At 42.1% G+C, this 25,695-nt stretch overlaps 1 protein-coding gene across 3 annotated transcripts in view; it reads right to left on the minus strand.

Moving 5' to 3' along the window:
* Positions 1 to 24,336, minus strand: part of nhsl3 (NHS like 3) — a 39,548-nt gene extending 15,212 nt beyond the window's left edge. For 2 of the 3 annotated variants that reach the window (XM_080862606.1, XM_080862605.1), the window contains exons 1-2: positions 23,831 to 24,336; positions 22,838 to 23,246 (exon numbers count right to left, since the gene is read on the minus strand). In XM_080862606.1, coding sequence (XP_080718732.1) covers positions 22,838 to 23,069 — 232 coding nt within the window. In that variant the 5' untranslated portion in view covers positions 23,070 to 23,246; positions 23,831 to 24,336. Of the gene's footprint in view, positions 1 to 12,085; positions 12,577 to 22,837; positions 23,247 to 23,830 lie in introns of those variants that run through there. The other variant, XM_080862607.1, reaches the window with a different exon arrangement.
* Between the last annotated feature and the right edge of the window lie 1,359 nt (positions 24,337 to 25,695).

Consider the following 25,695-nt stretch of genomic DNA (forward strand, 5'->3'; position numbering starts at 1 on the left):
AGTCTTCTAAGGTTGATCTTTCCATCCCTGTACACACAAATGAAGCTGCCACAGTACAGGAAGAGAGGGTTAAAGTGTGACCAGCAATAAACCTCCAATCACCCCAACACAGGAGCACACACACACACAGGTGTCATTATTCAAGCTGGCTGCTACACTCCTGATTTGTATTCAGTGGTTGTTGTAGTGGACTTGAGTTATGAGCTCCCCTCAGCTTTTAGTTGTGCAGTATTTACCAGGGCGAAGGAGAGATGAAGGCTAGCCCGACAGCCCTTACACACATATCTATTGGAATATTTCATGTATGTTGTGATAATGTGTCTGGAAACATTGCATTGTTATATTATGCTCATTTATCACTTTATTTATCTGATTACATTTGACATTCAGAGAGTACGAAAAAAAATGCAAACAGACAAAAACGAAAACCTGTACTAAAAAAATCATGGCGATTGTGCGAAGATGACAGCAGAAGAAAGAAAATAGGACTAAAGGAAGGTAGAGAGGGGCGGAGGAAATGGGAAGAGGGCAGGAGGATATGGAGAGGACATAAATCACTGTGTACGGTAAATGTCGCTACCCATGAATCACCCACATTTCTGATTTCCTCTGGGTGAGAAACAGAGGTGGTGAGCTGAAGAGGGAACATGAAAGGAAGACAGTGGGTTGAATAGATGTGGTGAGGAGGATGAGAAGGGCAAAGGAAACACTGAAGCAAACAAGGATCTGAAGAGTTGTGGTCAAAATTATGTCATTGAAAGAGTATGACAGTTTCTAGATCATTTAACTACAGGTTATTTGGTTAGGCACAAACATCAATAATGAGCCCAGATTTTATGCCAGGCAGGCAAAAACTCCCATTTGTCAGCATCACTGGTGACTCAGCGATATGAGGTAGTTTAACAACTAACTTACAGAAAAACAGAAAAACAATGATTTAGCGCTCTACGAAGAAGAGGTGGGTGATTTTTTTTTTCTGTAACATTTGGATTTTGCTAAGACTAAAAGCTAGCATGTGTACCAACACAGGCAGCACTAACTGATAGCTAGGTTTGCTAGCTATCAGCTAGGTTTGCTAGCTATCATTATTTTGGTGATGTTGGTACCTATTCAAGCATTTTTAAAGGAATTATCTGATAAATAATGCCTTGTTGTGTGGTTCTGCCTGCCATAGAAGTTTGGATTTTGGTTTTTGTACATGAAATTCTAGTATTTTATTAGTCTGTAATTTAGCGCTAATTGGTAGGTATCTATGTCTGTGTTGATCTTATGGCAGCTTATGGTTGGAGGTTACTAACCAGTCTCGATGGAATTAGCTGGTAACTTTACACTTAACCAAACTTAATCAAACACGGATAACTTGAAGTACAACCAGTGATCATTGCTGGAAAGACTCTAATGCTGGTGCTTTAAAATGCAAACTCTATAGTGTGCTACTGTTTAGCCATTGCACGTCAAGATTTTAGTAGGTAAATAGGTTTTATGTGAAAAACAACATTTTTACTCATAGTTGAAATATTGTAGTGAAGGTTTAGTGAGTGCCAGTAATAGAATATTTACAGGTGCTTTACCAGCACTAATCACTTAACAAATTAGGACTCAGGGGCCAACAATACACAAAAAAACATGTAATAAAGGTGAGATCTCAAACAAATACTGATACAGGTTCTGAAATGTAAAATTGGTTCATTTAGACCCTCTCTGCACTTAGCTTAAGCACAATTAAATTAATGCAATGCCTTGTTAGCTCATGTGTCGTCTTAACCCACCGGTGCCTATTTACCGGAGATAAATCCTGTATTTGTTGCTTTTCCTAATCCCGACCTGAAGCAGGTGTAAACCTCAGCCGAGGTGAATGGACTCACACACAAACACAGAGCCAAACTTAGGAGCCACACCAGCCACTGTGCTTAAAAATAGAAAGCGTCACTCTTTTTGTAATTATCCCTCTTTCCCCCCTCTGTCTCTTCTCTGTCTCTCTTAACCAGATAAGGGGATTGTGCATATATTTCTTGAAGGAGTCGTGAGCTGTTTGTGCTGCCTGTCGCTTCCATTTAAAAGCTTTTTGTGAGCCAGACTGAAAGCTCTATAAACACATATGGATGTTTCACAGCACACTCACAGTTGACCCGCTATTTGCCACATTCATCTACAAACTCCAAACAAGATAATAAATCTATCTCGTTCCAACTGGTGTGTGGGAGGGAGTGCAGGGGTACCCCGGACTCCTGCAGAGCAATGTGGGCCTCCAGAGAAATCTGCCATGGGAGAAGACAAAAGGGTGCAAGTGTAAAGCATACTGCAATAATAATGCCCAGTGTGCAGTCACACAGAGGTGGATGCCAATGGACCGACAAAACCACAACTGCACAGAAGCTAAAACCTTGGAAAATTCTTCCACTGTTACAAGTGGCATCTCACTTTTTTGTTTAGATCAAAATTCAGTTCATTTTGAACTAAACATAAAATGAGAGTTTCGTGTGTTGTGAAACCGAGTTATTACGTCTAATGTACCTGAAAGAAACAGCTGGATATGAAAACGGAAACAGGTGAGGCAGATTGTTTGAGCCCATGCACCTGTAATGGTGAGGAGTCAGGACTCATCTCTGAGCAGGGCTGGATCATAATTTTTCAGTGTGGGGTTTGCTGTTGTGAATGGGTGCATTTTAACCCAAAGCATGACCTTTTCCGGACACTAACCAAGCAATTGTTAATGGCTAAACCTACCCAAATGCAGCAAAGTACAGTAAAATGTGATTGCAAATGAAATAGATCAGCAAAAATACAAAACAAAAAAGTAAAACCAAGGTCCAAATCTGCAGGGTTTGCCCGAAGACACCAGAAATCAATTTAAGTGGTTAACTTGGTAAATGGTAAATGGTCTGTATTTGTATAGCGCTTTACAACTTAACTCGCTATCCACCTGTAGGGGGCAGCCCACCATCTTCCTGCACAATGGTATGGCCACAGTTATGCAGGTTTCTGATGCATAATTCTTTTCGTTTTCCTTTATCTGAATTTGTAAGCTTTACAAAGAAAACTGATTTTTGTCACAGCCCGTGTTTCATGTTCATGCTTATCATTTTCCTCGGAACGTTCCCAAAATTCGCTTGCAAAATGAAAGCTCACAGGATAACGTGACCGCTGTCTCAGATAAGGATCCTGTCTGAAATTTCACAATAAAACTTCAGCCGAGATAAAGAGTAAACTGCTTGACGTTTAGCAGCTGTTCAAACTCCCAACCTCTTCGACCTTTTTTCTCAATGACAGCAATGCCACAAAATGTAAATGTCAAACTCTGGCTTGACTCATCGGTTGACAAAAGCTATGTCTGCATTTCTTTTCTTTTTTTCCTATTTAACCAAAATGCCATTTCTATAATTTTAGGCACTTATTTTCCTCGAGAAGTTAAAGGAGTTCTTTTTCTTCAAAACAATCACCCCTTGTTTTTCTCCTCTAAATGGATCATCAGTCTGTTATGATGGATAAATGCATGAGAGTTAGCCAGTAGCTGCTGTGAGAGAGGCTGTCAAAGCTGTGGAAAATGTCATAGCTGTGTTTCAAGTCCACTTGTGGAATATGCCAAGGCATTGTGGTATACTTTAGATAAACTTGTTTGTATTGCCACCATTAAATGTGAAAAGCAGAGTTTACATGGAGCAAAAATAAATAAATAAGAGGATCTGCTGACATCCTGCACAGAGGGCTGTGAGGTGCAACGAGGGGGCGGACATCTTCATTTAAGTGCACGTCATCCGAATCACACCGTTCGCATTAGGCTTGAACAGACGCAGCCTGTTTTCAGCGTACACTACAACACACATGTGATAAACACACACGTAAATGTACCAGCAGTGCAGAGAATGAGTCTAGCATGTGTCTACTAACTTCTGCGAGTGACTTCTAGCCACTGAGAACAACAGCTCATTCTGCTAGCTGTGAGCCTTCATTAAAGTCTTAGAAACACTCTCTCTTGCTCATCACTCTTCCTCTGCGAGATCCCATTATGCACGGCCGATGAGCTAAGCCTCCCTTTCGTAAACAAGTCAGAACCGCTCGGACTGAATCGGCCTGAAAACACTTTTAAATGTGTGTGAAAAGGCGTTTGAGTAAACCTGCTGCCAAATGTTGGAGTAGAAAAAGAGGCTGAAGCTGGCACCACCTCACAGCCTTCTGCTTCAGTGTATAACACCTGTGCCTGCATGAATCCAAGGTCTCCTGACCCGGGGCATTTCTAGAATTTATTTATTTTTTAATTGGGCGACCAGACGGGGGAAAATTTGATCAAAAACAGGAAGACTGAATTGGTTGTGAATGAAATAAATTTAATTGTGAACATCCATCCTGCCGCCATAAACATGCAATAAGAGAGCTTTACTGAACCCCGAGAGTCGAGCATGAAGCGATGGTGCTCGCATTTTAGTTACAGCCACAAATAATTATTTTTTATTTTACCAATTTCACACATGTCATCTTGTTTAAGTTGCCCAATTTGCAAAGTGATGGAGCCCAATAAATAACAATAAAGAATAAGCTAATGCTTCAGCTCATTGTAGGGTATCTTCCTCTCTCTCGTGCTCGCATTTATTAAAATTATCAACATAGGGAAGTATTGGGGGGGGCAGTTACCTCCTGCCGGTCCCCCCTTGGTGGCACCCCTGCTGGCACCTGCCAGTGCTTCCCGTCAGCCTGCTAGTATAGGTGCAAGTATATGGTGTAAATTTGAAAATCCTTCACAAGTTATCACATTCAAAGATTTTCAGAAAACCTGACCTTGACTTTGAGTTCAAGGTCACTGAGATTCGAAGTTGTCTGAGATTTTTTGTAGATGCATCTATGGTATGAATTTCAAAATCCCACATCGTTCTGAAGTTATCCTCATTCTCAAGTTACTTTCATTCACAAACATGAGTGACCTCACCGCTCACCCATCCGCCAACATGTCCTTTTACAGCTGAGGGGTAAAAACAGCACATTTTTATCCTAACATTCTGTATATGTGGCACAGCACGGGAAAAGAGATGCATGCAGACGCAGAATCCCGACTGTCCACAATAAACAGCCAAGCAATGACACAATCACAAAGAACTGTCCTTTCCAAAATTTCCAGTGTTTTTCACTGTTTGCAAATATCTCTCAAAACTATGCCTGAAAAACTTTAGCTTACCGGACAATTTCTGATGGATAAATTAAAAACAAACAGCTCACTTCTGTTCAAAATGCTCATTCAGTAAAACTCTCAGTTATCAGGGGGAAACCGACACACTCACTGCAGCCACACACACCACAAATTAGCCAATGTATCGCTCTTATTGAGACTGGCAACTTTTGATGATGCCGTGTGATAACCGGTTCTTGTAAACCTTGTTATGTTTTTATCAAAGGTTTAATCATTTTTTCTTGTTGCTACAAATGAATGTTTATCTATTTGGCTCATAGGCAAACCACAATAAATCAAAGACTGGACACAGTTTGACATCTTCTAGTTAAAAATTCATAGAAAATACACAGAAACAGATGAATGACATCTGGCCTTTTGCATATTAATGTAGTAGTTTTCACATGCTGTCTCACATGTGTCCAACATCAGCAGCATTTATATTATCAATGCTTGGCCACACTTAACTGGATAAGGAGAAGAAATTTAAGTTTGTTTGAGCTGCTGGTGAAATTTTCTCGATGCTTTTGCAAAATAACTCCAAGTTTCTATGTTAGTCCTCTAACTCTGGACAGAACATTCACCAGCAGCAATTGTAGCAGCTTACAAACCAGATTTATTTTATCTACATAAGAGGACAAATCTATATGAAAGAGCCCCTTTCACGGATGATTAACTTGAATTAAAGCCACTGTGGTGAAGTTGAAAATTCATCTATTGGCTCGGCAGGACCAGCTTTAATGAAACTGTCGCAAGCTTTGAATTAAAGATCGGACAGAGTGATGTCAGAAAGCGAGGCTTAAGGAAAGCATAAAGTATGAGTTTGTTCTTATTTTAAAAAGGTGATCATTAAACCATCAATTCTACAATCACGTCTGAAGCAAAAACACGGACCTCTGAGTTACGATGTCTCTCCCACAAACACCATGGGTTGCATTTGTCTGTGCAGACGAAGACGCTTTGACTGAATTTATGTTTTAATGCATGAACTCTTTCTGCACTGGAGACAGAGGGATCACTCAGCTGCACTGAAGCTACAAGATTTTTAGCAACCCGATGGATTGTTACTCAGAATATACTCAAAAATCCAGAGATGCAGCTCTAACCAACAATGTCAACACTGCTTTTCCCCATAACACAAGTATTGCCCTTTCTCCAAATGAAAGCAACATTAATTACTCATTAATACATTACTTCAATCACCACTCGTTGTTGGAATAATTGCCATTTCGCATATTCGGTGTAGATACAGTTAAACATAAGCATTTGTTTAATGTTGTGTTTTTGGACCGCGTGAAACACGACGCCGGTGTTTTTCAAGTTTTTGAAAAAAAGACACCCAACAACAACAAACGGTCAGACGCTGCCTCAGGAAACTGTGTTATTTCAACTCACTTTTGCAGGTTAGACAATTATGAGAAAACTAAAACGGGCCCTAAGCAGTGAAGAACTGCAGAGCTGTGTGAAAACTCTCTGTGGGTTTGTTACTGCAGGGCCTTCTTAGACACGATGCACACCATTTTAGTTATTATTAATGCAGGATTCTAGACGACTGTAGCAGTGATTAGGAAAAAAAGTTGCAAATGAATCTGACCTAATTAAGTAGAGTAATGCTAGCACGGCTGAAATGACGGCATTTAAGAGCCAATTTTGTCTCCCCCTTCTGGAAGTGAGTGTTATTACATCAGTAACGTGCAGTCCTTTACTTTAAGTAGTAGTTATGAATCTCACGAATTAGGAGTGTATCTAAGGACATGTGAAACTTTATTAATGCAATTTGCAACAATTGTGTTTAGTTTTTCTTAAACATCTTGTTATTTTTCTCTGCTACAAGCTCGTTATTCAACTCTCTGCTTCAGAGACAGTGTGACATGTAGTCACAAGACAAGATTTTCAACTGTGATATACATCAGCTCTAGCCAGCGTTGATACTAATATCAGGAAGTGCATCAATCAGTTAGCAATGACTTGAATGTGCCTCAACTTCATGTAAGATTTTGAGATGATCTTCCCCTAAAAGTAACTGCAGTGGTCAGTATTTGTGCAGGGTATTGTTGGGACCTACAACTGTATTTTACAGAGAGCTAGCAGCCCTGAGAATGAGCGAGTGCATAGAAAATGTGTGCTCGTCCCCCTTTACAGAGAACACTGGTATAATAAATTGTGTATTTCAATTCCAGCCAAACAGTTTTACTGCACAAACTTAACTAAATAGTGATACAAATCAAAACCAACTGCACTTCCTCTCTCTTTTTGCATGCAAAGCATTTGCAAACTGGCTCTATATCAGTTAGCATGCCTGCTTCAAACTATTCTGGAAATGGCATCTAGGGCTAGAAATTTCAGACTTGCCACAATTGTATGTTGCCGAAACTGTCCCTTCCTCAAGGGCAAGAAAACAAACGTTTCTACGGTTAAAGGGCATGGGAGGACAGGCTAAAGGAAGGAGGTAACGATCCGCTTTCATCACTTTTGTGACATTTTGTGCAACAAGTTAAAACATGATGTTACAGGTGGGAAGCTGTGCTGCTAAAACGGGCAGACACTAAAAGGCGGTAATACCTGTGAGAAACCGCGATGAAACACAGGGGTCTGTCTGTCTCTGCAAACTGTACTGACGTGCAGACACAAAGTTGTAGGTAAAGAGGAAAGAGATTTAAGAATGGCAATATCAGCCTGTTTCTCCCCGTTGTTTTTTCTCATAAGGTGGGAAACGCAGCTTCTGAGAGAGCAGGAAAGAAACTGAAAGGAAGTGAATAGATGTGAACTATAAATATAACCTGATCTGTGTCACTTAGCTGCATGTAAACCAGAGGAGATGCACACAGAAACATCAGCACAATGTAACCGATCAGTGCTGAAGGATCAGATGGGGAGAAGGATAGAGGAGGGATAGATAGCGGAGATGAAGAGTCATCTAGTCTTTATCCAACTGTGTGTTGCTAAGCTCCTCTGCAGGGAGTCCGTGACTTTGACAGTGGCGCACAGTAAATGAGATCTTCAAAGGAGGACCAGGAAGAAAGCATCTTAGCCCCGCTTACAGAAATCAAAAGGCTTAGGCAAGCCTTACCCGGCTGGATAATGGAATATGGAATATCACTACCCGCACAAGACAGTTGTAATAAGAATGGGAGGGAAATACACTGGCAGCCTTAGTCACGAATTTATACGATGTGTTCCTCTCTTCTTCTGTCCCAATTATATCCTCTACCAGTATAACCTTCTTTCTATTCTCCCACCCTAATTTTGTCATCTGCGTTCTTTCACTTTTCTGGCCTTTATCAGCTACAACACCACATTCTTTTCCCGTTTTGCCCAGTCCAGGGTAAATATCTGTCCTTTTGAATGCTAAGATAAATAACTCGCCAAGAGTCCAAGGTTAAGAAGATAACCAAACAGAGGAGTGAAAGCCGAACTAAGATTTAGAGGAGTGGTGTGGTTCAAGGATATGTACTGATATTTGAAATTTACAGTAATACCAGTTTGTTCCATGTGTTATTTGACACCTCATCGTAGCGAAGATGAACTCAGACTTCCCCGTGATAAAAGCCAGCTGTGAGGTTCTTCCAGCACAGTGGACAGTTATTAGAAAGTAATATGAAACATCTGCAAGCCCATCAGCAGTCAGTGTGTGTGTTTGTGTGTGTATAATTTAACCTAATCCACTGTAGCCACTGCCCTACAGTTGACATCAGTGGATGTACAGTGGATGTGCCATAAATCTGCTACAACGGCTTTCTTGTAATATGTTCTGTCAGGGTCGATAAAGCCAAGAAAAAAATAATTGAATTACTTAATAACACAGACTGTATTTAAATGATAGGAGTGAAAAATGAAACCAAAGCAAAAGTGCCTCAAACCAGCATGGTTTATTTTGGTCCTCTGGTTGCAAAAAGAAATCCAGTGGAAAGAACACTACATTTATTTTGTAAATTATAATTCCTGTTAAAACCAACAAGTCAGGAAGAACAAGGTATGACTTAAGTGCGTAATTAACTCGTCACTACCCTGTGACTATGCGGTGTCCCTCCCAGTATCCCTCCCTACCTCAGGTCAAGACTTCACCGTGAGACTTTACTAACCAGTACACGATGCAGTGGTGGCTACATCCATCCTTCCTGTATATAAAACCTCTGTTTCACACTCCTGGGCTGTGTGTGTGTGTTTAATAATAATAATAATAATAATAATAATGAATTGCATTTATATAGCACTTTTTGAGACCCTCAAAGCACTTTACAGTTCCACTATTCATTCACTCTCACATTCAAGCACTGGTGGAGGAACACTGGTACAAGCTACAGTTGTAGCCACAGCTGCCCTGGGGCAGACTGACAAAAGCGAGGCTGCCATATCGCGCCATCGGCCCACTCTTCCTATTCCTCATCACCATCTGTCTTCAGCTGCCTGAGGCCCTCTTGTAGGCGCTTTTGAGGAGTTTTGGTGTCCTGACATCAGTGACATGTATGTCCTCCTGTGGCCAGCTTATCATCCCAGCATAGTAATCTGATGACCAGTATGGCATTTGTATTGATAACTCAAATCTTATTACCACCCTTCAGCTTGCTAGTACTTGGAGCTGTCCTGTAACTCCACCCCTTCAGTCTGGATCACCTTCCCTCTCTTTGCAACCATTCAGCCACACCTATCCAGCCTGAGTGACATCCTTATGCCCTTGCTGCACATCCCGGTGAGGTGGATCAGTGAATCAATGCCTTGTTTGTTCCTGGTGTACAGCTTGATGTCATCCATATACAGGAGGTGGCTGATGGTCACTCGACTCGTAAATCTATATCCAGTTTTGGTGATGAGCTGGCTCAAGGGGTTGAGGGCTCTGCAGGACAGTGCATATATATTTATCTTGTGCCATGACAAAGCATTTGCTCCTTTCCTGATTGGGTGTTGCTAGTCACAGTTAACTCATGATTTAACAGTATGAGGCAATTACTGTTTCCCACAGGCCCAGGCAGATTTGGATAGTTTTTTTCCTTCAATAAATGAACTCATCATTTACAAATTACATTTTGTATTTATTTGGATTATTTAATTTATCATATTAGATTTTTTTGACAATCTGAAACATGTAAGTTTGAAAAATAAGCAAAAAACTAAGAACTCAGGATAGCGGCAAATGCTTTTTCTCACATTATGTAGTCTGAGATGTTTAACAGAGTTTGACCAGCCTTGGGAAACATCCCACATTCCAGTTGATGACCTTGATCAAAAATACAGAACAAGTGAGGTGGTGTAGGTGTGACATCCAGTCGTTTCTCACTCTGTCGGGTGCCAAAATCCCAGATATAAAGCTCTCAAGTGTTAGATGAAAGCGAGGCAGGGCTCCGGTTTGCAACGTACCCAGAACCACAGAGACAGAAACATAGTTAACCAAGTTCATCTTCTGTGTGTTTCCCTTTTACACTTACAGCACAGAGCTCAACAGTATGCAATACAACACTCTCTTTCCCTTTCTCTTTCTCTCTAGGCTGTTTTTATTTTGCCTCTTTGTGTTGCAAAGGGCAGCTACAATCACCTCAGAAGCTTCACTTTGACTTGCTCTTCAAAATTGTGGGTTTGTGTGCAGGATGAGTGCTCATGCATAAGTAAATCAGCAGGAATGTAGGAATGCATTCACAGTCTTTCTGAATAAACCCCCCCATGAATGAGAACAGGAGAACAGAAGACGATAACCACGCATGCTCGCAAAGACACTGACCACCCTGAGCGCAGACGTGTATGCAAGCACACAGTAAACCACACAGTTTGTTCAAATTTTTAACAGCAACAAGCATGAAGACACTTTGGTTTGTTGAGAGTGGGATGTCTACGAGACTGTGAGCCAGCTGCCTTCATAAAGTGTTTTTTTAGTTTCTGATCTTGCAAGGTCAGCATTGACAATTTAATCTCCCCATAATGAAAAAGACAGGCTCCAAAAGCAACTCCATCCCCCATAGACTCCCATGTTAAACAGCACAAACAACCATGTTTATAGTCTGAAAATATAAACATATTGGTGACTAAATTGTGGAGCCAGACACCAGTCAGTGATGTCACAGTGGATGTGCCCATCTTTTATATACAGTCTATGAAGGAAACCCAGGCTTAGTCAAAATAAAACCATGTGTGTTGTAACCTAACAACCCCAGATCTAGTTTGTTCTTAACTTTAAAAGAAGAATACAGAGACAGAGAAGAAGACAGGCTAAAGTGATCAGATTTTATCAGTCACCATTACAAACAGCAGAATAAAAATAGGACTGGTTCAGGGAAGAAAGCATGAAACACAAAGCCACTCCAGAGGAATAAATAAAAAGATTATGCCATGGCGCCCTGGTGGAAAAACAAATCTCAGTAGCAGAGCGCTATCTGACTATCTATCTGTTTGTGTCAGGGCTGAACCTGTTTGTCAGGGTTTTTTTTCCTTTTTTTTGCTTTGGGGACAGTTAACAGAGACAACGATCAGTGTGGGACAGGCCAAGCTCTATTTTCCACAGCAGGTATAGCGGTCAGACAGTCATAAAATAATCCCCCACTCTCAGCCCAAAGATAACACACACACTGAGGGTGGTTCAGGATGGATGGAAGGGTGGGGTAGAGGAGCAGTGAGGAACAAAAAGAGTAAAGTTAGCGCTAAAATAAAACGCTCTGTTAACTTGATCATTTGTCAGCAGGAAAAGAAATCTCCACAACACAAACACAGAACTTTACCCACACACAGTCCTCCTGTGCACACTGGTGCAATAAGCAGGAACCCTTGCAGCTGACTAAGGTGAAGTCAGCATGGGAATATTCACCCTGCACATAAAAAGCTGACTGTGGGAACTACTTTGCACAACCTTGCATGAGTAGCCACAACTAAAAGTCAGCTTCATCTCTTCTCAAACTCCTCCTTCAGTTTTAAAATGACAATAAGCAAATGACAAAACCTTACCTGTTGTCAGTTTGTCCGCGTGCCCAAACAGCCAGACGCCTTTAGGTTTCTCCCTGTTGGGACTCAGGCACGAGGATGGAGAGGAAGATGAGCTTTTTTCTGTCTTCTTCTTCTTCTGGATACCGTTTCCCATTTTTTTTCTTTTTTTTTCTGAGAGAGGGGGGCAGTCCTCTGGCCCCTAGAGTGGCTCTACCATGTTTTCCTCCTGTGACATTACATCTGTATCCTTACTCTTAAATCCTTTCTACTCCAGCATGAGCATACACTCTGAGTCAAAGTCAATAAAGCTCAAATCATTCCTGCTGATTCAGTCCTGCTGACACACACACACATGCCACAGTGTGGACTATCTTTGCTAAAGACCCACTGACACCATTCCTGTGCGACAAACAAAAAAAAGCTCCATAAATCATAAATGTCCACTCAAATCTGCCGTTCACCACTGCTAGTCAAGCACAGCCACTGAAGACACACTCAGCACTGACAAGCCTCAGTTTGTGGGTGTGTACGTATGTATGCGTGGAATCGTGTGTGTATGTGTGTGTGCCCCTCCCACTGTGATCGCTGTGCTCCAAAGCAGAGGATTCACACAAGCACCACATTAGACTTATTTCCATCATTTCGAGCCTCACACGCAAACAGAAACCAAAAGCTGCCCGATGAGAAGGGTGGTCTGTAGCATTTACTGCCTGGGAATGAGTAACACAGAATAAGTAATAAATACTGAAATAAAGGAAAGAGTGTGGGCTTAGAACAGCATATGGATGCTTAATAATTCAGCCGATCTTGACAGGTGAAGATATTCTGTCTGGCACTCTTTGAAATTCCCCTTCATCCCACACACACACACAAACACAAACCGAATATAAAAACTATAGTCAGAGGATCAAAGCTTGTTTTGATATGAGATCACTCCGACTACGCTTAGAGGAAATACAAATGCTGAGCCAGACAGATGAGTTACAGAAATAGGGATAATGGGGAATTCTGGGGAAACTAAATCACTTGTGTCGAGTCCAATCTTTTCCTGTAACATCCTCTTCCTCGTTCCCTGTGCTCCCTTTCCTTCTGGCTCCTCCCACCTCCCCGTCTAACCCTAAAAATGAACACCGAGTGACGATTTGGCAGGTTATGTGTCTTGGAGTGATGATGTCATGACCTCTGCTGTCACCAGATAGGAATGACACCATTCCCAGAGCCTGTGGATCGATTGCAGTTGTTCAGAAGGAGGTCAGAGAGGAAGGCGTGTGGAGAGAAAGAGATGGTGATGATGATCACCACCATCACCACGTAGCACGGTGCTCCCATCAGGTGAAAGTGAGATTTCGGTGAAGAAAAAATGCGCACTTCTCATGAGCGAAGCCCTGTTCATGCACAGCCCTCCAGCCCTTGCTCCTTCTGATGTGTAGAGAAGAAGATAAAAAAAAGGCTCCAATAAAAGAAAAAAGCAGATTTACTGTCAGGGGAGGGGGAGCGTGGATCGGGAGAGCTGCTGGGCAAAGAATTTACAATCCCTTCTTTTTCTACAAGAGGAATCGATTTGGCTCTGAGGAGCAGGAGGACTTACTGGGAATTTCCAAATATGAAATATGAATGCTCATGCTATATGTGTGTTAGATTGTGTCTGCATACAGAGGAAGGAGAAAGGAGAGAAGTGCGCTTATGATATCAGCAAGCTTCCTGTTGCAGAGTGTAAAACGATCTTCACTAAAACACTCAGAACGATGTGCTGCCTCCTAATGCATCGCCAACACAACCACACCCAGTGCATCTGCGCTGGTAGAGTACACTGAGCTCCTCGTCTCATCCCTCATAAAACTATGAGATCTCACTCAGGTCACGCACAGGGATGATGCTCTGCAACATGCCTTCACCTGTGAGCAGCAAAGCATAGTGGCAAACGTGCCCTAGATACATTTCAATATGAGCGTGATGAAAGCGTGTGTCAGAGTCAGGAGACAGTTGAGGATCTGACAGTTGAAGGGAACTGAAAAAAGAGAAACATGCAAAGGGGAGTCGACATGCGTGCACGTGCATGTGCGTGCATGTGCGCATGCGTACATTAAAGGACATTTGTGTAGAGGAATGCTGTTGTCATGGAGACCATCACCAGAGTCTCAAAACAGGACTAAGGAATCTCTCTTTAAATGTTACTGTTTACACTTTTATTGGTGTGTGTGTGTGTGTGTGTGTGTGTGTGTGTGTGTGTGAGCATATCTGTCCCATCAAAAGCGCCCCGTCAGACAGCATCTGTTTAAAGAAGTTGCAAATTAAAAGCCTCCTCGTCATGATACGTTGTTGTGCTGTATGACCTTGATCCTATCCCTTCACCGTGGCACGAACATTTAGAGTGAAATCCTCAAGCTCAATAATTCTGCCTACATCAGCCCAGCACTTCCATCTTGTGGCAATGCTCTGCTATCACTATTTAAACTCCTGAGGACAAACAACGCTGGTGTTGCAAAAGCACTCTGTCATTAACATTCAGCTGCAGAGCTGCAGACTAGCGAAGGTGAAAGTTTCAGGTATGATCCTGAAGTTCCCGTCTAAACGGTGACATCTGCTGACTAAAAAAGCAGGTGCAACTGAAGTATTTTTCTTTGGCATTGAGCTGATTTCATGAGCACATCGCTCAAGAGTTGTCTGCCATAGTGGATGTCATACAACCACCAGTTGCTTGGGAAACTGTCAGGCAGAGGCTCCTGGATGTGGTTGGGTGAAATCGTTTGTAAAGAAGGTGTTGCACGAAAGACTCCTTCTGACTGTTTTGGTTGCTAGCAGATTGCTACGGTTGCCTCTACTTTTTCATGTTTGTTTTCAAACACTTACTAGCCAAGTGGTAGCAAACCTTGAAAAAGGGGGACAAAAAGTTTGTGTAGCACTTTTCACATTTGTACTACAGCTTTCAGAGATTTTTCCTTTTATTTTGTTGACAAGTCTTCCACTTCCTTTCAAAGTACAACTGCAACAATATGCTGGTGTTAGCAGTGTCAGGGAGGTTTTTGTCAACTGGTTGGGAAATACATGTTTTCCTTTGTAACTCCCTAGCTCTACTGTCTTCTCCAAATATGGCCATGTCCAGCTTAAAAGATAGAAAACCGGATGGCAAGTGTCAAAATGTAAAACTCAAGCTTATGGGCAAGTTAAGTAAGAAAGATATCTATTCCTGTGTCAGCCTGCATTCCTGCCAGTCTATTCTTTGCATCACTTTTCATTCTGTCGTCATCAATCTGGTCTAATCATTTTCAATCCTACCTTCTGTGAGCCAATCAGCCTCTATTCTGTGTTTTAAGTGTCAGCTCTCTTCTGCCATTCTGCCTTTTACATTGACTGGAATGACTCGCCTCATTTCATTCTGGTCACCTAGAGATCCTCATTCAAACCTATACCTGCCTCATTTCCACCCCAACCAGTGTCTCGCCTCATTGGCATTCCAACGGGACAAGCAAGGTAAGCAGTGCTTGCCGTGTCAAATCTAAAAATAGACATAATTTGAAACTTATCAAAGTAATGCGATCTCTCTCCTTTCATATCAGACATCACTGTGATAAAGCTCCTCGCCTGCTAGTTATTGTGTGCATGGAGCCTTGAGCTGCGCTTACGTAACAAAGACGTAACAAAGATGTGCACGGATGACGCAAAGTGCAGCAGATCAACAAAGACAAATGGAATCGCTGTAATTTACAAGAACTGCAAATATGTTATAGGATTTTGTATGCAAACCTTCGTATGCAGTGGAGATGCAACGTTCGTTCAGTCCCTCCTGCGGCCACACAAGGCTGGCTTCAAAAGCGATTCACTCACTTGATCTGTATATAGTATTCACTGCACAGCAAGCTACATTTATTTTTGCCTAATAATTTAATTAAGAACGCTTCAAAGGGTATTTTATTTACATGTCAGCAGACATCTGTCCGATTCACCTGTGCAGTTGCCTATCAAGCTAGCTAGCATCAGCCGATAACCTCTTAACTAAATATGGGCATAAAACAAGACTGTGACAACCTTGAAGCCAGACGCAAGGCTTCAAGATGTTCATCCACAAACTAGTGCTTACATTCATGTTTACTGTCATAATGCACAATCTAATATTTTTCAAAGCACTTTACACCCCCAAAAAATGAAATAAAGTGAAATGGGGGAGCAGTCTACAACTTTTCAGGAGTGGAGATATGAAGATAACTTATTTTTTGTGAACTAAAGAAAGTTACGACCTGCGCTTCAAATGGAAACACAGCTAGCATTAGCAAGTAAACCAGCTTCAATGATTTGTCCTGGTAACAGATAATTTACTAGATATTTATTTAACTATAGTGGTAGCCAGAAAAGAGTGCAGAAAGGTGAACATGTCCATGTAGCATACAGACAGACAGCACAAATGTCTCTGCTTGCCTTTCTGTAAGAGTCAACACATGCCACTGCAAGAATAGTTGGTGAAGCAAAAGCTCTAAACAACTAAAACTTGGTTCTTTGGTCAAATTTATGAAATAACTAAATAAAAGGTTAACATTAAGCCCAGGCCAGTTGTGTGCTATTTCACATATACTAGAGATAAGAGTATAGTGATTAATTTGTACATGTTTGTTTGCTGAAAGAAAACCAGTGACAATTCATTGAACCAAACAGAACTTAATATTCAAAAGCAACATTATGCTGGTGTTGATTTCTCCAGTACAAAGTCTGTGTCATATTAGAATTTAATTTGGCTTTATATGTAGGAAACAAGTATTTTTATGTACTCTCATCACTTATGCTTATTTTCCTCATGGCTGGAGATATTAAGTAAATATCAAGCTCACACAAGCGTCGTGGAAGTGGACCTTGTAAATTGTTTGAGAAGAGTTGGGAGTTTCAAAGAAATACTTGGCAGGTGGTTTGATGAATCAGCTGTTTAAAACCATCTACCACGTGCTAACTTTAACAACATGATGAATAATTAATCTCAGCAAAAACAAGCTACACTCTGAAAACCAACAGGCAGTCAGCATAGCAAGCTAAGTAGTTAGCATGTCTTAGTCAAAGTCGCTATGAAAAAGACCTGACCCCACAGTGTATTTCCAGATCAACATTTGTCAAGCACAAGTGCCGATGTGGGATAGCACAACCTGACAACACTGCAGCCTGGTAAATATCTAAGCTTGAACCACAAGAAGCTGGCAAAAGCCTAGATTAGAAACAAACATTGGTGACATTAGTTATTATTCCAAGGTCTTTCATCAAGTGAAAGTTATCAGAACTTTATAGTCCTTAATTTACTCGAGGCTCGCTGAGTTCTGAGTTGTGCTATCATTGTCTTCTTCTCTTCACAGAAATAAAAATGGACAAAGACGCAGCTGTATCCTGTAAACAGCTTTCAACAGGTGTATCTGTTACAACATATTACATAACTGAACCACACACACACACACACACACACACACACACACACACACACACACACACACACACACACACACACACACACACACATTCTTGAGGGTAAATCAGTTGTATTTCCCTGTATATACAGATGCCCACTCCCTTAGTCCCACAGTGATGTCTTCCAGCTGCTTCCCCACCACATCAAACACACTCCATGTCCTATAAAACAACCATTACCTTTTATTCCATAAACATAACCCCTGCAAGCACATCGGATAATGATCACAAGTAATTTTAGGAACCTCTTCCTACGTACATATAAAGCATTGATGTGACCTGCATGGGAATTCACAAGGAATGAGGTACGCTTCACCTTAACCACGACCTGAAAATGCTTAATGTTTCACGACAACATCACCCTATTATTGCTGCCACAGCAACGCGTTCCTCACAGTGTTGCTGCCTAGGAGACGTTTACCTCAGCGACATGGCTTTAGGTCTGTGGTGATGGATGAGGTATCTGCTTACCCAGGTGAAATTACCACACACTCATCAAAGTGTGTGCGCATTGGTGATGAATGATGTTCGAGGGGGGACGCAGTGGGGATGCATTAAACTTTCACACCCTCTCGTTGCCCGACACTCACTGCCTTCATCCTGTCAAACTGCATTAAACCAGCCCTGAGTTGTGGCCTGTAATAAAGCGTGGGCTGTATACAATGTTCTCAATGTAATGAGATGTTTGCTCTTCTATTACCCTGCTAGGTCTGTAATCTACATCCCAGTTTGTGAATATACACACCCTGACTGTATTCTGTGATGTGGCAGCCGAACACACACATATAAACCCGTAGCAGATCCAGAAACTCAAGTACTGAGTGGGCTCCATTGCAAACACATTTAGAAAGCCACATGGAAAAAAAAAGAAAATAAAAAGGAAAGGCTCACACGGGGCTGTACACATGCAGAAAACAGTGACTGCACACACAGACGCACTCGTGTGGAATCCCGGGGATTGCGCAAAATGACCTCACTGCACAAAAAGCCAGCAACCAAAGATGGGCTGTGCTGGACAAAGCAGGTAGTTGCGGGGGGCTCTACTCAACCTCGAATGTGTGTGTGTTTCTTTGTGGAGGTGATGTAATGAATGTTGGCGCCGCCCTAAGCCCAGCAATATGCCGCTGACACACAAACACAGAGATACCCTCTGATACAGGGCAGCTCTCGGTCACACGCCCTCACACGCAGCTCAGCAGACGTCCAACTATAAACACATGCTGACTGCACAGTAACAATCAGCGAAGGCCAACACACCCACAGCGGTGCTGAAAAGAGCGTTAAGCAATCTGAGAAGTGATTAGAAGATAAAAATATTCTTTAACGAGTGTGAAAAGAGGCTGAAAAACCTAGGAGACACAGAGATGTGTGTGTCTGAGTGCATGTGTTTGTGCTGAGACGTTGCTCTAATTAAAAAAGCATTGAGAGAGTGTTCCCGAAGAGTCCTCTCAAGGCTGAATGGAGCTTTGTGATTCGTTGTAATCTCTCCTCTACATCACATAACTCTAGGCCCAATCTGGCATCCAGGCTAACACACACACACACACACACACACACACACACACACACACACACACACACACACACACACACACACACACAATCCGCTGTGATACAAGACTCCCAGGAATTCAGCACATCAAAGACAGTTTTGTTTTTCTGTTTTTTTTAAGAAGAAGAGGAGTCTCTGTAAAATGTAGCCAGCAGTCGGTGTTGAACTGCAGAGCGCTCCCTTTCAGAGGAGACGGTCTGAATCAGTCATGCACGGATGACGCAGCTAATGTAAACCAGCAAAGATGTAAGTGTGCCGCACATAACAAAGATGTGCACGGATGACGCAAAGTGCAGCAGATCAACAAAGACAAATGGAAACACTGTAATTTACAGGAACTGCAAATGCGTTATGGGATTTTAAGCAAACGTTCGTATGCAGTGGAGACGCAACGTGAGTCTGGTTCGTTCAGTCCCTCCTGCGGTCACACAAGGCTGGCTTCAAAGGCGACTCACTCCCCATTAGCTCCCTTGTCTCAACCACGCACCCAACTGTACAGCAGAGAAACACATGTTTGCAACCGGGTTGAGGAAACTGTTTTATTCTTCTACACTTAATTTACGCCTTTGAGAAAACAAATAATTTTTAATAAGTTGACATTTTTTAAGACTTTAATGTCACAGTGGCTTTGAGCTTGATCTGTTTATAGTATTCACTGCACAGCAAGCTACATTTATATTTGCCTAATAATTCCATTAAGAACGCTTCAAAGGGTATTTTATTTAAATGTCAGCAGACATTTGTCCTTGCTTATCAAGCTAGCTAGCATCAGTCGATAACCTCTTAACCAAATATGCCCAACCAACAAGACTGACAAACTTGAAGCCAGACACAAGGCTTCATGATGTTCATCCACAAACCAGTGCTTACATTCATGTTTACTGTCATAATGCACAATCTGATATTTTTCAAGACACACTACACCAATAAAAAACCGAAATGAAGTAAGTGGAGATTTGAAGATAACTTTTATTTTTTGTGAACTAAAGAACAAGAGCGTGACAATAATGTGAAAACTGCGCCCAGGACAAAAACAAACAGGGCAACTCTTTGCCCTTTAAAAAACAGACAGCATGCCAGCACAAAGCCAGGGAAGAACCAGGAATGATGCTGGATGTATGTGCACCTCAGCCCTGCAACAAGACTTTAGTTTAGTCGGTAAGAGAAGCAGCGAAGCGCAGTTAGCTTCTAGCCTCCATTTTTAGCACTTGTTTCTACAGTGAAATTACACTGGTTGTCACTTTAACGCTTCTTTGGGATTCAGTGTTGCATTGTGTTCAGACATAATCACTAAAACAAAGACTGTATGTATGTTCATTAAGATGGCAATTTGTGTCAGTGTGCGGCACTGTAACCTTAGTATTATATTATTAAATTAACAGGCCATGTTACATAGTAATGCAAACATAATGTAACATTATTTTCCCCAAGCAGTAATTAAGTAACATAATGCATAACAAAAGTAACAAGTAATGTGTATTATATTGATTTTATTTTATTTCATTTTATCTTCAGGTCTTGGCAGATGGCCGCCCCTCCCTGAGCCTGGTTCTGCTGGAGTTTTCTTCCTGTTAAAAGGGAGTTTTGTGTGTGAGTGCACTTTTCTTGGTGGAGACTGATTTTTTGTTTCCTCGGATTGAAAAAGTCACCTAGCTGGTTCTGAAAGAATGAACTGTTGTGAAAGAAAAGTAAAGGTGCAATGCACCGATTACTGACAGTTAGGAGACCAAGTGCCAAAGAAAACAAAAGCAGTTCAAGTCTAACGATGTGTTCATGCACACACAACCACAGGTGAGACAGAAAGCACTTGCAGTTCATGCTTCTGAAACAGCACGACTGTTTTTTTTCCCCTTAGAATAAGATGGAAGTGCAGAGGCCTCAGACCCCCTGTGCATGGTGAATGCATGTGAACTTTGAATAGATGCTGACTAATTTAAACAGCTGCTTGAGCAATGTTTGGAGGATTAGAACAGGGAACTATGTCCTGTCAATGCTCCAATTTCTGCTTTTCAGATATCATGGATTTCTTTCAAATGAAACTTTCAGATGATAACAAACACATGTGCAGCTGCATTACGATCCCACTGTAGTCCATCTTAACCAACTGAACTCAAAGAGAACACAGCTAGTGAACACAAAGCTGCATCAATATGTGTGCTCATTTTCTGTTTGCAATCTGAGTCTTCTCATATTCACATCACTCCCTTTTTAGCCTTTATAATGGAAAAAAAAACATGATGCCAAAACCAGGGTTCCCACACATTCTTCGCATCAGCCTTTGACCACATCCTTTGCCCGGGAATTATTAGCACTACTACAAGTTAATCTTTGCTTTCAAATGAAGTCACTGTCTGTTACCCATCCTGTAGTCATAGTTCTCCACGGATGTGACAAAACCATAGCATTAGGCACGGTAAGGGATTGTGGAAGCCCTATTTAGGCAGAAGAGGCACAAAAACCACAAAGGAGGTGACCAAGAAAGTTTAAAAGACTCAGAATCTGGGTTTCCAAGACTTGCTACAGTAACACACACAAGTGCAATGACAGAGGAGAAATGGATGGGTTTAGAGGTGGAACAAAAACAGGAAATGGGAACTGTGGGTAATCTCTGTGCTGTAGAGCAAGCAAACAGTGAGTAAACAGAAGAGAGGGGATTAGACCCTGGAGTCAGACTTTGTGTGTGTCGGTTTTGCCAGGTTTTAAATCTAAAGACTGATGTCCCGATGATAACAAAATCTCTTGTAACTTTCCATCTTAATCTCAAAGTCAACATTCCTCAAAAACACATCATGACCACGAAGTCTGCGGTCATGACAAACAAAACAGGACAAAATTATACGGCAGACTCACCAGACAAACCAAAAGTGGCTTCAAGATGCTGAGCCTTGTTTTTTCCCCCTACGTCACATAAATTCACAAAAAGGGTTATCTCAGCACACTTTAGATTATAAGGTAAAGAATTCTCTCTGACACTTTCTGGCATGTTCACCAATGTTGAAAGGTGCTTTTGCACTAACCAATCAGCAAACAAGGGGGTTTGTGCCTCAAGCCAACTAGACTTTGAGTAAAAACAAAAGTAAACACACAGTGAAAGAAAAAGTAACACGGACTAATATTTTGCTGGTTGAAGGCTCTGCTTCCAAACAGGGACTTTATCAGTCCTTGTAAGTTAAAACAGTCCTCTCTGCCTTTCTAGGAACAATAACACTACTTCAAATGGTAGCAACAGGGAGTCCACAAGCTAGTAGCTAACTGTCTCAAGCTTCAGATGGGATTTTTTTTGTTTGTTTTTTGTTTGTCTCTGGGTTTGTTTGGTTTGTTTTTTTCAGAAAACAGCATGTTGCTATGGTAACAAGGGAAAGTTACATGCCGTAAAACCAAAAGGATGAGCTAAAAGACGATAAAACACTACACGGATTTGAGGGGAACTGCAGAGTCTGTGTAGGTTTGTCACGACAAGCAACATCTTATAATTGAACAACAGAAACATAATCTGATCCACTGTTAGTGCAAACGTATAATTAGAGTATAAATGCTGCTTACAAATGCAAACTGTACTAGAAATAGGAAATCATTCTGATTTAAAGCTATCAATCCTCGTGTGATGAACAATATTTATTTTATCTTCTATTTTAAACTATTTATATTAAATATTAAGAAAACATTTATTCAAAATCTTTAAATGTCCCCCAGCAAACTGTTTATGAGCTAGAATTTCTTCTAGTCTTACTGTGTTTGGCGACACTTAAAAAAGGTCAAGTTCAAAATGACTCCTCTCTCACCTTTTGCAGGCTCATGGTTCTGGTGTCCCAGTTTGGCATCTGTCACAGCACTCCCATTGCGGTTCAGTCCATTGCCGGCGTTCTTTTTCCGCCGGCTCCCCTTTAACCAGCTGAAGGCGCCTCCAAGGGAGCTTCCTGGCTTCCTCTGCCCACGCTGAGCCTTCGCCTCACGGGCTAAGATCTCAGTGATGTCCCTGGGCACCAGGTCACCTGTAGACCTCCTCCGGGACATCCTGGAGGTTGGTCCTGGAGGCTAAGGAACTGTACCTCCACCTGGATCAAGGCGTCTTACTGTTTGTCACAGGACCTGGACCTCCCTGGTATGTCGGGTTTGATGAAACCTCCCTTCCCTGTTTGGCCTCTCTTAGTGTCCGTTTATCCTTTCCCCCCCCCCCCCGTCTGTCACCACCTGGGACAACAATGAGATCAGCAGGATGAGACAAAGAGCGCAGAAGAGAAATATATAAAAATAGGCTGGAAATGAAAGTCAGAGGGAGGACAGAGTGGCATGGGAACTCAAGAACAGAGGAACAAAGTTAAGGCTGGGTTAATGAGAATATCCAAACCCAGTCAAGATGATCAGGAATGGAATCGAAATAAAACATAAACAGAAAAGAAGAGAAAACAAGAAAGTATAACCGTGAACCGAGAGTATTTCTACCCTGTTCTCCCAAAGTTTTCCTGTTACTCAGTCGCCCCCACTCTCCCTTTTCTATTCTCTCACTTTTCTTGTATATGTCCTGGCCCTACGGGAGCTCCAGACCTCTGCAGCGTCTCTGTATGTGTGTGCATGCACGTGAGCCATGTGGTTCACATCAGCAGAAAAGTGCGTACGGCTGAGTTAGAGAAGAGAAAGAGTGGAAGAAAAAGTTTAAAAGTCAACTATTTCTTTTACTTTAAAAAGAGATACACACAAACAACACACACACACGCACACACACAAGCTTCCTGTACGTGTCACATTAACAAACAATCAAACATTTGTAAACTTACAGCGTGAGCATGCTGTCCTCTCCTCTGCTCCACTCCTTTCTCTCCGCCTGAGAACAGCTTTACAGAGCATGTGTGTGTCTGTGTGTGTGTGTTTAGCACAGTGAATGAAGCTCCATGCTCTCTGAACACAGTCCCTCCCTCTGTATCGGAGCCAGCCTCTCCTCCACCCTCTTACAGTGCTGGTAGGAGTGAGCCATTACAGCGCTGCTTGTTCCTCTTCATGTTCATAGCCAGCTGTCACATTTTAGCTCTCGTGTTGAGTCCTTTACTTGAAGCTGCACAGTTAGGTTTTTTTCTGTCTTTCCTCCCAGCCTCGTTTCTGTGGATCAGGTTCAGTCGTCTCCCTCTGGAGAGGAACCCTGGTGTGATGATCCATCATTGAAGCTTTGAAACAAAAATACACCCTTTGGAGCCGTGTAACCATAAATAGAGCGCTCAACACTACTGTGCCTCCTTCCTGGGCTTCATTTTGTCTTATTTATTTGGAGAAAAGGAAAGCTCCATGGGGAGACTACCGAACAGTCACCTGTCAAGGGTGAAGTGATTCAGCCGTTTCACCTGAAAGACAGGGTTTCTCTTTTCTACCTCTTTCTGGCCAGGTAGAAACTTGACACCACTTGTTAAATGTGACACACACACACACACACACACACACACACACACACACACACACACACACACACACACACACACACACACACACACAGAAATTAGGGCAATAAGGCAAGTTACAGGGGAGCACCTTTAAGCAGCATTCAGCTGTACTCACCTCAGAAACCTGACCTGAGCTTCAAAATTCACTGTGGTGGGGAACGAGCCGAGCCGACAACAGCATGTTGTTGTGTTGTGGGACTGGCTCGTCTGGTCTGAATGTGGAGGAGACCCAGTAGGGTAAGGAAGAGGAAGCAGAAGGTGGTGTCGCAGCCTTCTGGGAACAGACTGAGGCAAGCCTGTGACTGCAGTCTCGCATGCATCTGGTTAATTGGCAACAAGGGAGTTTACTGTAATTTTGGCATTTTATACTATGAGCACCCAAACCAACCTTTTGTATTTTGTAGCCTGTAACTCACACAAATACTCATCATCATCAAGAGTAAACATGCTGGTTAGAGCAGAGATCCAGCAAAAACATCACTTAATACATCCCATGCCAAACGCAGGTATAATTGTGATGCAGATCTTAGAAAGCTCCTCAGGTACACGTGTACACGCAAGTAGCCCAACAACACGGGATTAAAGTCTTTCTTATTCACATGGTCGGCCTCATCATGAGCTGTGGGCCACGGTCTTGATTTAGCTCCTGAGATGAGGCAGCTAAATTACCTGTCTCTTGGGATTCCTGGGTTATTTCTGGGACACGATCTAAAGATATCGCTGTCAGTCAGCTTTTTTTTTCTTTCAGCACATGGTTCTCATATTTAACAGCTTTAATGACCGTCATCCCTCAAGCCGATCATGTACTGTCAGCGCTCGTCAGAGGTCTTTCTCTGTCTCACATCATGGAAAAGAGCAAGCCAAAAGTAAATTAAAACATGTGGAGGGAATTTGCTTTGAGGCACCGTGTCACTTGTGTTGCAGTAAAGACAGGGCGGCAGTCGGTTAGCTGTTCTCAAAAATTCGACCTGTGTGCCGGTTATGAATGTGAGATGATTCATGGTGAGGTTTTGCTTGGTGAGTGTGTGTGAGAGGGAGAGAGTGGTGGAGGGGTCCATGCTGGATGTGTGTGTTGGAGTCCTGGGAGGGGTTAAAATGAGTCATCGTTTAGTTCACTCAGGCCTAACAGATTGAAATGTTTTAAGGTTTCTATGGCAATTGAAGAGAAAACAGTTACCCTCAATATGTCTGCAAGTGGGCTACGGAGCGCC

The sequence above is a fragment of the Rhamphochromis sp. 'chilingali' genome (assembly GCF_963969265.1).
Source record: "Rhamphochromis sp. 'chilingali' genome assembly, chromosome: 17".
Lineage (NCBI taxonomy): Eukaryota > Metazoa > Chordata > Actinopteri > Cichliformes > Cichlidae > Rhamphochromis > Rhamphochromis sp. 'chilingali'.